General features: G+C 68.2%; 1 protein-coding gene across 3 annotated transcripts; it reads right to left on the bottom strand.

Moving 5' to 3' along the window:
• Positions 1-1,876: 1,876 nt before the first annotated feature.
• Positions 1,877-10,782, bottom strand: PRRT3 (proline rich transmembrane protein 3). 3 transcript variants are annotated; one of them, XM_039546424.1, is made up of 4 exons: positions 10,726-10,782; positions 5,846-7,305; positions 5,424-5,555; positions 1,877-4,037 (listed from the first exon to the last, which is right to left on the bottom strand). In XM_039546424.1, exons 2-4 carry the CDS (start codon positions 7,278-7,280, stop codon positions 2,050-2,052), a joined length of 3,555 nt encoding a protein of 1,184 aa, XP_039402358.1. In that variant the 5' UTR covers positions 7,281-7,305; positions 10,726-10,782; the 3' UTR covers positions 1,877-2,049. The 3 variants fall into 3 exon arrangements, with proteins under 3 accessions (XP_039402358.1, XP_039402359.1, XP_039402360.1); XM_039546425.1 differs by lacking the exon at positions 10,726-10,782 and adding an exon at positions 10,590-10,717; XM_039546426.1 differs by lacking the exon at positions 5,424-5,555.
• Between the last annotated feature and the right edge of the window lie 1,466 nt (positions 10,783-12,248).

Raw genomic sequence — 12,248 nt, 5'->3', positions numbered from 1 at the left:
TGTGACAGGTCGCCCCCGGGGCTCGCAAACCCAGATGGGGGGGGAGTGGGGGCAGGGCCTTGTTCTGCGTTCATTGGACTGGTCCGTGATCTTCGGGGGGGGGGAGACAGCCCCCCTCCTCTGAAGCACAGCCCCTCCCTGTGCTCCGTGTCCCCCCAAACACAGCCCCTCCCTGTGCTCCATGTCCCCCCCAAACACAGCCCCTCCCTGTGCTCTGTGCCCCGCCCCTGAGTCACCCGCCCACCCTGTGCTCCATGCCCCGCCCCTGAGACACCCGCCCTCCCTGTGCTACAGGCCCCCAAGACACCCCTGCCCTGTGCTCCATGCCCCCGAGACACAGCCCTGCCCTGTGCTCCATGCCCCGAGACAACCCCTCCCTGTGCTCCATGCCCCCCGAGACACACCCCCCTCCCTGTGCTCCAGTCCCCTCCTAGACACAGCACCTCCCTGTGTGCCATGCCCCCCCGACACACCCCTGCCCTCCATGCCCCCCCGACACACCCCCACCCTGTGCTCCATGTCCCCGAGACACAGCCCTCCCTGTGCTCCATTCCCCTCCGAACACACCCCTGCCCTGTGCTCCGTGCCCCCAGACACCTGGAAGAGCCTATATAAGGCTGATGCCTCATCTCCAGCTGGTCTTCAGTCCTGCTTCTTACCTCTGGAGGGACTTTGCTACAAGCTGAAGCTCTACACCAGGGACTGAGGACCCATCCCAGCGGGGGATGCTCTCCAGAGACTTGATTTGAACCTGCAGTTTATTCCATCACTGTTACAAGCCTGAACTAAGAACTTTGCCATCACTGTCTGTAACTGATTCCATTTAACCAGTTCTAGCTCTCAGCTCTAGCTTTTCCCCTTTATGAATAAACCTTTAGATTTTAGATTCTAAAGGATTGGCAACAGCGTGATTTGTGGGTAAGATTTGATGTGTATATTGACCTGGGTCTGGGGCTTGGTCCTTTGGGATCGAGGGAACCTTTTTCTTTTATTGGGGTGTTGGTTTTCATAACCATTTATCCCCAGGACGAGTGCACTGGTGGTGATGCTGGGAGACTGGAGTGTCTAAGGAAATTGCTTGTGTGACTTGTGGTAAGCCAGTGGGGTGAGACCAAAGTCCTTTTTGTCTGGCTGGTTTGGTGCCTTAGAGGTGGAAAAACCCCAGCCTAGGGCTGTGACTGCCCTGTTTGAGCAATTGGTCCTGAACTGGCACCTCAGTTGGGTCCCACCAGAACCGCATCATCAGCCCCCCTCCCCCCCCCACGGCCCACAATGCAGGGCACTGGCAGGGCCTGTCCCACCCCGCGACCCCGGCATGCAGCCCTGTGCCCCATGGCAGGGTACAGCCCAGGGCGATCCCCCTGCAAGGGGGTTGACCCCCGCCCCCCGGAGCAAGGGGCCCAGCTGCAGGGAAGAAACACTCCAGCACCGCAGGGGGGCTCGTGAGAACAAGTTTATTTCCTTCTTTTGGCACAAACAGACCCACAGCAACAGCCCCCCCCCACCCCTGGGCCTGCACCTCTTTGCAGGCAGGGGCCCGGTGGGGGCTGCCCCTTGGGATCAGGGCAGGGAGCTCCTGTCGTGGTGCCTGTGCAGTGCTGGTCCCTGGGGCAGCCTCACCCCAGCCGCTCCCTGGGGGGGGGCTCAGCCCTGCCATGCCCCTGGGTCCCCCTTGGCTAAGGCCACCTCCCCCCACACCCCGCAGCAGCCCTGGCTCCATGGGCCACGTGCTCCTCCCTGGCCTTGGCCCTCACTCAGCCGGAGCCAGCGCTGCCCCCGCCCCCGGCCTGGCTCTGCAGCGTGGGCTGGGAAAGCAAGTCCTGCCCCCCCCCTCGTGCTTCCTGGGCTGGTCCAGCTCCCTCCCCCCCACCCCCCCGCAAAATCTGAGCTGGGAAAATAGATCTCCATAAAAATCACTGAGGGGGGTTGGGGGTTGGCACTAGGCAGGGCTGGGGCAGGCAGGGAGCCCACAGTCGTGGGTTCCCCCTGGCAGGGCGCCGGCCGCTCTCCTCCGCGCGGTGCTGAGGGGGGCTGCCCTGCCCCTGCCCCTCACAGCTCAATGGTGTCACTGGACAGGCTGCGGGAATCCACCTGCTTGCTGAGCGCCAGGAAGCTCCGCCTGGCTTCACCCTCAGAGTCTGCGGCCCCTGCCGTGGTGCTGGGCCCCGGGGCCTCCTCGGGGAGCAGCGGGGCCCGGCTGGGCGTCTCCTCCAGGGGCAGGCTCTCCAGCGAGGAGAGGCCGTGCCGCCAGGGGTTCCAGCTGATCTTCAGGGAGCCCTTGGAGACGCTGTCCAGGGAGCTGCCCGAGATGGCGCCCGCGGTGGGGGGCTCGCTGGGCAGGCCCTTGCTGGCGCTCTGGGAGGGCAGGTCGCTGAGCGAGCTGCAGCGGGCCAGGCTGTACAGGTAGTCGGGGTCGCTGCTGCGCCGCTGCCAGGCCTTGGCGGGCAGCAGGGGCTCGGCCATGGGCGTGAGGGCAGAGCTCCTGCGCAGCGAGGAGCAGGAGTCCTGGCGCGCCAGGCGCCCCGGGCACTGCAGGCTGGAGCGCAGGAAGATGCTGTCGCGCACCAGGTGCTCCTTGAAGAGGGCCTCATCGATGCTGCGGCTCAGGCTGATGGGCGAGGGCGGGCGGAACTCCAGCTCCCCCAGCGACAGCACCGACTCCTTCTCGAAGCAGATGCTGGTGTAGGAGTGCCCCACGCGCGCGGCATTGGGGCAGACCCCGGGCCGGCCCAGGGAGGAGGTGGAGCCCCCGGCAGAGAAGGCCCCAGGCGCCCTCCCCTCAGTGCTGTCTTTCAGTGCCCGCAGGTGCAGCTGCTCGGGCGGGTTGCGGATCAGGCTCTTGCCGATGTCGGTGCTGGCCGCCCGCTCCTGCATGCCATTGGCCCAGTCGTAGCAGTTGTTGGGGTACTCGGGCGCCTCGGCCTTGCGGTAGGTGCAGAAGTGGCGGACGAGCTTGGCCCAGCAGGTGTGGTCGGCGGAGCCGCAGCGCTGGCAGAAGGGGTGTGAGGCCACGAAGCACAGGCCAAAGGCCAGCAGCAGCTCGCAGACTCGGAACCAGAACTGCACGAACCACCAGAGCCAGGAGAACTCCCCTGGCGGGCCCAGCACCGCCCCCAGCCACAGGACCCCGTACGCCTGGAGCCCACAGCACAGCAGCCCCAGAGCGCTGCACCCCAGCAGCACCCGCGGGCAGGGCCCCAGCGCCTGGCCAGGCAGCTCCTGGGGCTCCTCACAGCCAAGCTGGGCCTCGCCCGGCCTGGCAGCCTGCTGGGGCCGCAGCTGCCAATATGCAGCCAGGTTGGCCAGCATGAGGGAGGTGCCGCAGGCGCAGGAGAGCAGGTGCAGCCCCACGCCCAGCACGGGGCTCAGCAGGGGCGAGAGCAGGTCGGCTCCCAGCAGCACGGTGCTCTGGAGCGCAGCCAGTGCAGCCAGCAGGGGCAGGCTCTGCAGGGGGGGCGGCAGCAGCTGCAGCTGGGCCACGCGCAGGAGCAGCAGCAGCAGCAGGGCGAAGGCGCTGAGCAGCAGCGGGAAGGGCGCGTTGTACAGCAGCCGCACGGCCGGGGCGGGCAGCCTGGCCCTGGCGCCGTAGGGGTCACAGAGGAGGAAGGTGGCGCGGAGCAGGCCGGCACCCAGCAGCAGGGCGTTGGCGCCCAGGGTGTAGGGCAGGTGGGGCAGGTCCAGGACGGGCGAGCCGATGAGGCTGGCCACGCAGACCAGGCTGAGCAGCAGGAAGAGGGCACTGGCGCCATAGACGTGCAGCTCCCAGGCAAAGCCGAGCGTGCGCTGCAGGTCAGCCCAGCGCAGCAGCAGCGTCTGGTTGGGCTGCAGGAGGCTGCAGGCCCCACTGGCCTGGGGGCAGGGCAGGCTAGAGGCAGGCCCCGTGGCTGGGACGCTGGGCCCAGGCTGGGGCAGAGGGGGGCGCTGGAGAGCTCGCTGGGTGCTGACTCTGATCACACCCCGCTGGGGAGTGGCTGGGGACTGGGGTGGGGTGGGCACAGGGGCCGTGGTGCTGCCATGGCCAGGAGGTCGGGTCCCATCTGCAAACAGCAAGGAGCACAAGGTCACCAGGGCGGCGTGTGCCACCTCCCTGCAGAACGTCCTACAGCTGGGCTGCTCCCCACCCGCTGGCCCTCTCCGCCCCCCAGATCTCGGTGCCAGTTCTGCACTGCTCTGCCAGCGGATACAGCAGCAGGCCAGGGCTCCTGCTGCTCAGCCCCATTCCTTGCATCCTGCAGCAGCATCCAATCAGCTGCTGCCAGGGTCCCCCATGCAGGGCAGAAGCCTGAGCCCCTCACCCATCCCCTCTGGACCTCCCAACAGGGCTGGACACCAGCAGGAGCAGCAATGGGCCTGGGGCTGCCTTGGGAGATACTTGAGTGCTGGGGAGGGGGGAGCCCCTGCCCTGGCACAGCCCCGCTGCTAAGCCATTTAAAGTGACGGCCCCAAACCCCAACAGCCTCCATCTGAGCCTTGTGCCTGCATCGCCCCCAGCATGGGAATGCAGATGGAGGGACGCTGGCAGAGCTGGGGGGAGTAGAGACCCCAGGGCTGGGCTAGCAGGGGCTGCGGGTTGGGAGTGAGGGGCACTGGCAGGGCTGTGGGGGGGCAGGGCTAGCAGGGGCTGCGGGTCGGGAGTGAGGGGCACCGGCAGAGCTGGGGGGGGCAGGGCTAGCAGGGGCTGCGGGTCGGGAGTGAGGGGCACCGGCAGAGCTGGGGGGGCAGGGCTGGGCTGGCAGGGGCTGCGGGTCGGGAGTGAGGGGCACCGGCAGAGCTGGGCGGGGGCAGGGCTGGGCTAGCAGGGGCTGCGGGTCGGGAGTGAGGGGCATCAGCAGAGAGGTGACATTTGGGGGGGCATGTAGTGCCAAGTGCCCCCCAGATTGGCCTGCTGGGGGCAGGGAGGGAGAGGGGCTCTTTCCTTCTCTCCCTGACAAGTTCAGCAGGGGCAGGCTCTGCAGGGGGGGGCGGCAGCAGCTGCAGCTGGGCCACGCGCAGGAGGGGGGGATTAACACCATCACTAGGCACAGCCCTGATTGAAGCTGTCACTGAGCTGCTCCCTGCCCCCCAATCCCCTTAGGGACCAGCCTGGCTCCTCTGACGCCATCAGTGCCCCTGTGACCCCCCGACTGCCTGGCCCAGGCCTCTGACGAGCCCCTCTGCTCTGCAGGCATTCAGGCTGCCAGGGCCTGCCCCCCCGGAGGTGCCAGGGGGGAGCCCCTTGACAGCCCCACTGGCACCTCGCAAGACGGGTCCCAGCACCCCCCGGGAGCGCCTCTAAACTCTGCCCCCTCAGTCCCCAGGGGGCGGGGTAGGACTGGGCTGGTTGGGACGCACTGGGGCCCTGCCGGGGCAGCCCCCAGGCCCAGCTGCCTGTGGTGGTGGGACCGAAGGGCTGGCTGAGGCACAGGGGCGGGGTCCCCCATCACCTGAGTGCAGGGTCCCCGGCGGCGGCAGCCTGGGGGCAGAGGGGGCCGTGGAGGTGGCGTTCACGGGGGCTCTTGGGTCCACCGCTCCCCGGACTCGCTGTGGGGCCCCAATCTCCTCCTTTGCTGCAGCCCCTGAAACAGAACCAAGGGCCCGGGGGCCTCAGGTGGCTGCACCTGCTGCCCCACGGCCGTGCAGACTCAGCCTCGCTCACCCATGGGTGCTGCTGCCCCAGCCTTTCCCGCGGCCACAGGGTGGGACAGCAGAAGGGGCATCCCAGTGCCTTTGGCAGAGGGCGAGGCCCCCGGCCAGGGGTGACAGGCTTGTGGGAACATGGGGAGGTGCCCACGGCTCCAAAGGAGGGCAGGGAGGGGACCCCGGGCGGGAGCAGCCCCCAGCAGCCGCATGGGCTAGTCACACGTACCTGGGCGAGGAGGCGTTGGGGCAGGCGACGTTCCCAGGCTGGTGTGGAGGGTGGGCCCGGCCCGGGGGTGCTCCGCTCCCTGTTCTGCGCCAGGAGCAGCTTTCCTGGGGAGGTGCGGTGGCTGGGTCGCGGATCCAGGCAGCGCCCGCCGAGTGCTTCTCTGATGAGCCGAGAGCCCCTCTGTCCAGGCCGGGGCTCTGGTTTCCGTCCGGGCTGGGGTGAGCCTCCAGGTGGGGCTCCCGTGGGCTGGGGGAGCCGGCGCTGCCAGGCGGCCAGCGCTGAGCACAGCGGGAGGAAGACCAGGCCACATACCAGCCATGGAGCCCCCTGCTCCAGGCGTCTGCTGTGGCCTAGCACCCAGGCTGGCTCCAGGGACCCACCACGCCTCCGGCTGGGGCTGGCCATCCCTGCCTGTGGGGTGCGGGGGCAGCCCCTGGGCATTGCCCCAGGGAGGGAGGGAGTAACCCCGGGTGTAGGAAGCCCGGCCCTTCTCCCAGACATGCTCCAGGGGTTCCCTGGGCTCCCGGGGGACATTGGCCTGAGGCGCTGGCTGCCCCTTCCCTGGAGCCCAGCTCACAGGCTGGCCCTCCTGACCCACGCTCCCAGGGCCTGCGTCTGCCGCCTGCCACCCCTCGGCGCTGCTGGCTCCTGCTGCGGAGCCCGGCCTGGCCGCCAAGGTGACAGTGGACACCGTTGGCCTGGGGTGTGGCGTCCCGGCTGTGCCCGGCCTGTCCTGCCCAGCAGGGCCTGGGCTGCTCTCTGCCCCAGGAGGCCTGGCCGGGCTGGGGAAAGCTGGCTGCAGGCTCCTGGGCTCTGAGCCCGAGGGCCGTTCTCTGCTCTCGAAAGCCAAGGCTCCTGGGCTGCCTTCGGTTCTCGGAGCCCCAGAGCCAGGCGTGGGCGTGAAGGGCCAGCTCCCCGAGCCAAGCCCAGTGTGTCCCCGGAACGTGGCAGTGGCTGGGCCAGCGCCCGCAGTGCCAGCAGGTCCCGGAGCCGGGGGCACCTCCAGCGTCTGCTGAGAGTCATCAGCCCCCAGGAGCAGGGGCCACGCCGGGGGTGGGAGAGCAGAGCTTCCTGCTGGGGCAGGGGGGGTCCCTGCGTCATGGCCGATGGCTGCAGAGTGGGCAGGGTTGGAGCCTCGCCACAGCTCACCATCCGGCTCTCCAGCCCCACTGAAGACCAGGCTCCCCCCTGGGGCAGCCAGCGCCAATGGGGAGAGGGCTAGCAGATCCTGGCGGGTCCAGAGAGCCTCTTCGGAGGGGCTGCCCAGAGGGGGCCACTCAGCCAGCTCCTGCACCCAGCCAGGGCCCAGGGAGGCTCCTGCAGCCCGTGGCGTGGAGTGTCGCTCACTGCTGAACGGCTGGGGCAGGGGAGAGGCTGGGAGCAGCGCTGGCACCAGGACCAGGCTCCAGGCAAGGAGCTGTGCTGCAGTCGCCATGGCAAACTGCTCCCTGCTCTTCACCCTGCAAGAGAAAGCAAGAGGCAGCCTAAGGGCGAGCCGGCCCTCGGGGATGGGTCGTGCCGTGCAGTGCCCGGGCTAGTGGGGAAAATGGCAGGCAGAGCCAGAGACGACACATGCCGAGAAGCCTGGAAAAGAGCAGTCGGGCCTTGCAGCCAGCGACGGAGGAGGGGGTGGAGCCAGGAGCCGTGCACACATGCAGAAGCACCCCCAGCTTGCATGCACACCAACATCTGCTCTTCTGGATGCTGCGAAGACCCCCAGCTGCTGGATCTCCTGTCAAATCTCAGGGCGCCAGCCTCCCCAGGCTGGAGCAGGCAGCCTGCTGAGAAGGAGGCCTGCCCACTGCCCCCGAGAAGCGGACGCTCAGGCCTGTTGTTCCTTCCCCAGGGTTCCCCTCCCCACTGGAGGAACCTTGTTAGCAGCCCCTGCTGCAGGGCTGGGCTCAAGGCTCCAGCTCCCACCTTAGTGTGGGCACCCAGCCTGGGGGCTTTGCCCCCTGCCTCCCCATGGCACCCACTGCTGCACAGCTGGCACAGAGCAGGTGGGGGCAGCGGGACCACTAGGGGAGCGGGTCAGTCCTCCTTGGGGAAGGTGCAGCCACCACCCTGCTGTGCCAAGGGAGGCTGTGCACTTCCCTGCAGCAGTGCCCTGCGCAGGCCCCCTCCCAGCTGGCTGGCAGAGTCAGCGAGCCCTGGGGCCGCCACGCAGGGACACGGGAGTTGCAGCTGGCCGCCTCAAGGCGCCTCAGGCCCAGGCCCCGGCCCCTCTCCCCAGGCAGCCCAGGGCCAAGTTCACCTTGGCAGCATCCTCCAGCTCCAGCTCCAGCAGCAGCCCGGTGATGGGGATGCTCAGGCACAGCTAATGGAGCCCAGCACGCCTGATCAGAAACAGCTGTTAACCCTTCCCCGCCACAGTGCCAGCAGGCTGCGCACAGGCCTGGGGCCTCCTGAATTCCAGCCCCGGGCACCTGCTGCCCAGGCCTGTGCTGGGCAATGGGGGCCTGGCTTGACATGGGCAGGGAGGGTCCCTGGCCCATTTGCCAGACGCTGGGAAGGGGCGACAGGGGCTGGGTCACGTGGTGGTTCCCTGTTCTGGTCACTCCCTCAGGGGCACCTGGCACTGGCCACGGTCAGCAGACAGGACACGGGGCTGGATGGACCCTGGGTCTGACCCAGTGTGGACGCTCCCATGGGTGTCTTGGGGAAGTGGAGGGTCTGGGGGGGCTGGTGCCCGGGCAGGGGGGGCCGTGCCATGGCTGAAGCACTGGCCACTGCTGACCCTGCCTCTGCCCTTGAGCTCCTGTGGGGCCAGGGCCACCCCCAAAGGACAGGGCGGAGCTCTGCAGTGGGATGAATGCCCAGAGCTGTTGCTGAATGACAGAATCTCCAGCCAAGCCAGGCTCTTCTCCTCTCCCTCTGACATGTTCTGGGCCCCATGGCTCTAGCCCCCCCCCCCCCGCCCCACCCACACCTGAACTCCTCACTGCCCCACTCTGGGCACAGGGTCCCTGCTCTGCACCACGGAGAGACGTGCCATGCCCCAGCTCTCGCTGCCCAGCCCCCGGGCAAGGTCCCTCCTCTCCCTGGCCTGTTTCCAGCCGGGCCCAGGCTGTCTCTGGTGGGCATGGCAGGTCTTAGGCCAGGCAAATGCTGCCATCAGCAGTGCCAAAGCCAAGCTACTGTCCCCGCAGCCATGGAGCTCAGCCCAGCAGGGCCCTTCGCCCCACATCTCAGAGCACGAGGAAGGTCAGCCAGCAAAGACGCAAAGAGAGCAGTGGCTGCCTGGCTCGCTGCCTGCTCGGACCACTGGGGAACTCCCGCCCAGGCCCCATAAGCCAGGCCCCAGCAATGGAGAGGTGGATAGCTAGCAAGGGCTGGCGCTGCCTCTCTCGCCCCCCGCCTGGGGATCCTGCACGGCACATCAGCCTCCAGCTGCAGCTGGGAGAAGGGCTGGTGTCATTCTGGGGTGTATTAACAGGAGTGTTGTATGTCAGACATGGGAGGGGATTGCCGAGCAGAGCGGGACACTGGCGAGGCCTCAGCGGGGGTTCGTGTCCAGGTCTGGGGGCCGCACTGTAGGGCAGATGTGGACAAACTGGAGACAATCCTGGGAGAGCAGCACAAATGATGGAAGGTTTAGAAAACCTGCCCTGGGAGGAAAGCTTTAAAACCAGGGCCTGTTTAGCCTGGAGAGACGAGGACTGAGGGGGACCTGAGAGCAGTCTTCACGTCTGTTAAGGGCTGTTCTGAAGAGGATCGATTGTTCTCCATGTCCATGGAAGGCCGGACAAGAAGTGATGGGCTCAATCTGCAGCCAGGGAGATCTCGGGTAGATATTCGGAAACCCTTTCTCCCTCTCAGGGGAGCTAAGCTCTGCAATAGGCTTCCAGGGGAGGCTGTGGGATCCCCGTCACTGGAGGGTTTTGAGCACAGGTTGGACAACCCCCCGCCAGGGATGGTCATGGGTTACGTGGCCCTGCCCCAGCGCGGGGGCTGGACTTCACTAGTTGCCCTTTCAAGGTCTTTTTCACCCCAACATTTCTCTGATTTCTATTAACTCTGTGACAGGGCACGGCTGGGCACCGGGGACCCTCAGCCCCACTGAGCGGGGGCTGGGTACCGGGGACCCTCAGCCCCACTGAGCGGGGGCTGGGCACCGAGGACCCTCAGCCAGGTCCCTTCCAGCCCCGCTTTTCTCTGACTGTTTTCTGCCTCTCTCCACTCACCCAGGGCCTGGTGTGCACCTGAGGCCCCAGCTGCCCAGAACGTGCCCAGGGCAGTGGGGGGCTGCTGGGTGGGGAGCGTGCGGGGAGCGTGCGGGGAGCTCACCCAGGCATTAGCTCAGCGCTCATGAACCGCCTGGCTGGTGCTGAGGAGCTGGGAGACACTCGGGGACTAGGATGCTCTATGACCTCACCGGCGGCAACGAGCCAGATTCCCCATTTTCCCTTCCTGCCCCATAGCCCCCATCCCCCCACCCCTCCGCATCTCCCACCCCCATCCCCCCACCTGCCCCATCCCCCCCGCATGTCCCGTCCCCTACCCGCCCCATAACCCGCATCCCGCCACCCCTCCGCATCCCACCTCCGCCCAGCAGAAGCGGGGGCCGGTGCCCAGCGCGGCCCGCCCCAGTCCCGGCCCCAGGGCACCGCCAGGCCCCACGCCGCGCCCCCAGCCCCGCGCGGGCCGAGCCGGGCACCTGGCGCTGCTGAGCCGGGCCCCGCTGCCCCTCCGTGCGGGGGGGACGCAGCACAGAGCCCCCCCGGGGCCCGCCGCCGCCCCTCACCTGGGGCCTCCGCACCGATGCCAAGCGCAGAAAGGTCCGGCCCGGCCCCGCCATCGCGGGCTCCCCGCCAGACCAGCCGCGCGCCCATCACCGTGGCCCCGCGCCCGGCGCAGCCAGAGCGCTCCGGGCCCCTCACCTGCTCCCTGGCTCTGCCCCGCCGCGCTCCCGGGAGCCCGGTCCGCTCCAGTCACGTGCCGCGGCACCGCCGCTAATGGGCCGGGCCAGGCCCCCCCGCGCCGGGATTAGTCACGGGCCACGTGGGCTCCAACCTGCCCAGACCCGGACCCGGACCCGGCCTGGGGGCGGGCAGGGGAAATAGCAATGAGGGGAACTGAGGCATATGGAAGGTCCAGGGGTGGTGGGCTAGCAGGGGCTGCGGGTCGGGAGTGAGGGGCACCGGCAGGGCTGTGGGGGCAGGGCTGGGCTAGCAGGGGCTGCGGGTCGGGAGTGTGGAGCACCAGCAGGGCTGGGGGGGGCAGGGCTGGGCTAGCAGGGGCTGCGGGTCGGGAGTGAGGGGCACCGGCAGGGCTGGGGGGCCCAGGGCTGGGCTGGCAGGGGCTGCGGGTCGGGAGTGAGGGGCACCGGCAGGGCTGGGGGGCCCAGGGCTGGGCTAGCAGGGGCTGCAGGTCGGGAGTGAAGGGCACCAGCAGGGCTAGGGGGGAAGGGCTGGGCTGGCAGGGGCTGCGGGTCGGGAGTGAGGGGCACCGGCAGGGCTGCGGGGGAAGGGCTGGGCTAGCGGGGGCTGCGGGTCGAGAGTGAGGGGCAGCGGCAGGGCTGGGGGGACGGGGGAGCCCAGGATTTGGACAGCAGGATTTAAGGATGTCTGCCCAGCTCCGTCTCTCTCTGCCCTGTCTGGCTAAGTGGGCGACTTACACTTAAAATGGCCTTCACCGAACAAGGATCCCTCCCCCCCAATCCTGGCAGAAATCTTTCCCAACCCCCCTCCTCCGCCTGCAAACAGCCCCCCCAAGCTCATCAGCGGAACCAGCTCCCCACAGGCCAGGACCCACCAACTCAGACCCTGCCAGAACAGGTGCAAAACCTCCAGCCTCACCCAGGGCACTCACTGGGGGCTCGAAGGCACTCGCGGGAAGATGGTAAAAGATAAGAACCCCCCACGGCCCAGGGGTCAACCCTCCCCAAATGATCCCTCGTGTCTGACCTCCGAGTCCTGCTCCGAGGAGCCTGCCCGGCACCTTCGAGGGCAGAGCCTGGGAGCGTCAATTCCCCACTCTTGGGTTTAATAACGACACAAGCTGGACCCCACTAACGCCCTCGTTGTCCTGTGAGGGGAGAGGCACTAACAGGCCACCTCCCCGTGTTTACTTCTGCTGAACAATCCGTCCAGCGTCTCTGGGTGTGTCTGCAGCAAAAACCCAGGCTGCCGGGCCGGGCGGCGGGCTGAGGGGCTGCCTATGGCCCTGTACATGCTCAGTGAGCAGGCCGGAGCCCCCCCGGCCCCTGGGGGAGCAGGCCAGGGGGCCCCTGGGGGGAGCAGGCCAGAGCCCCCCCAGCCCCTGGGGGAGCAGGCCGGAGCCCCCCCGGCCCTTGGGGGGAGCAGGCCGGAGACCCCCCGGCCCCTGGGGGGAGCAGGCCACAGTGCTAGGGAATCCTGGTGGGACCCCCGGGCTGCAGCCTGTGTGAGCTAATTTGCTAGTC

Source organism: Mauremys reevesii, linkage group 7 (genome assembly GCF_016161935.1).
Source record: "Mauremys reevesii isolate NIE-2019 linkage group 7, ASM1616193v1, whole genome shotgun sequence".
NCBI lineage: Eukaryota > Metazoa > Chordata > Testudines > Geoemydidae > Mauremys > Mauremys reevesii.
This window is presented reverse-complemented; position numbering and strand designations above follow the sequence as displayed.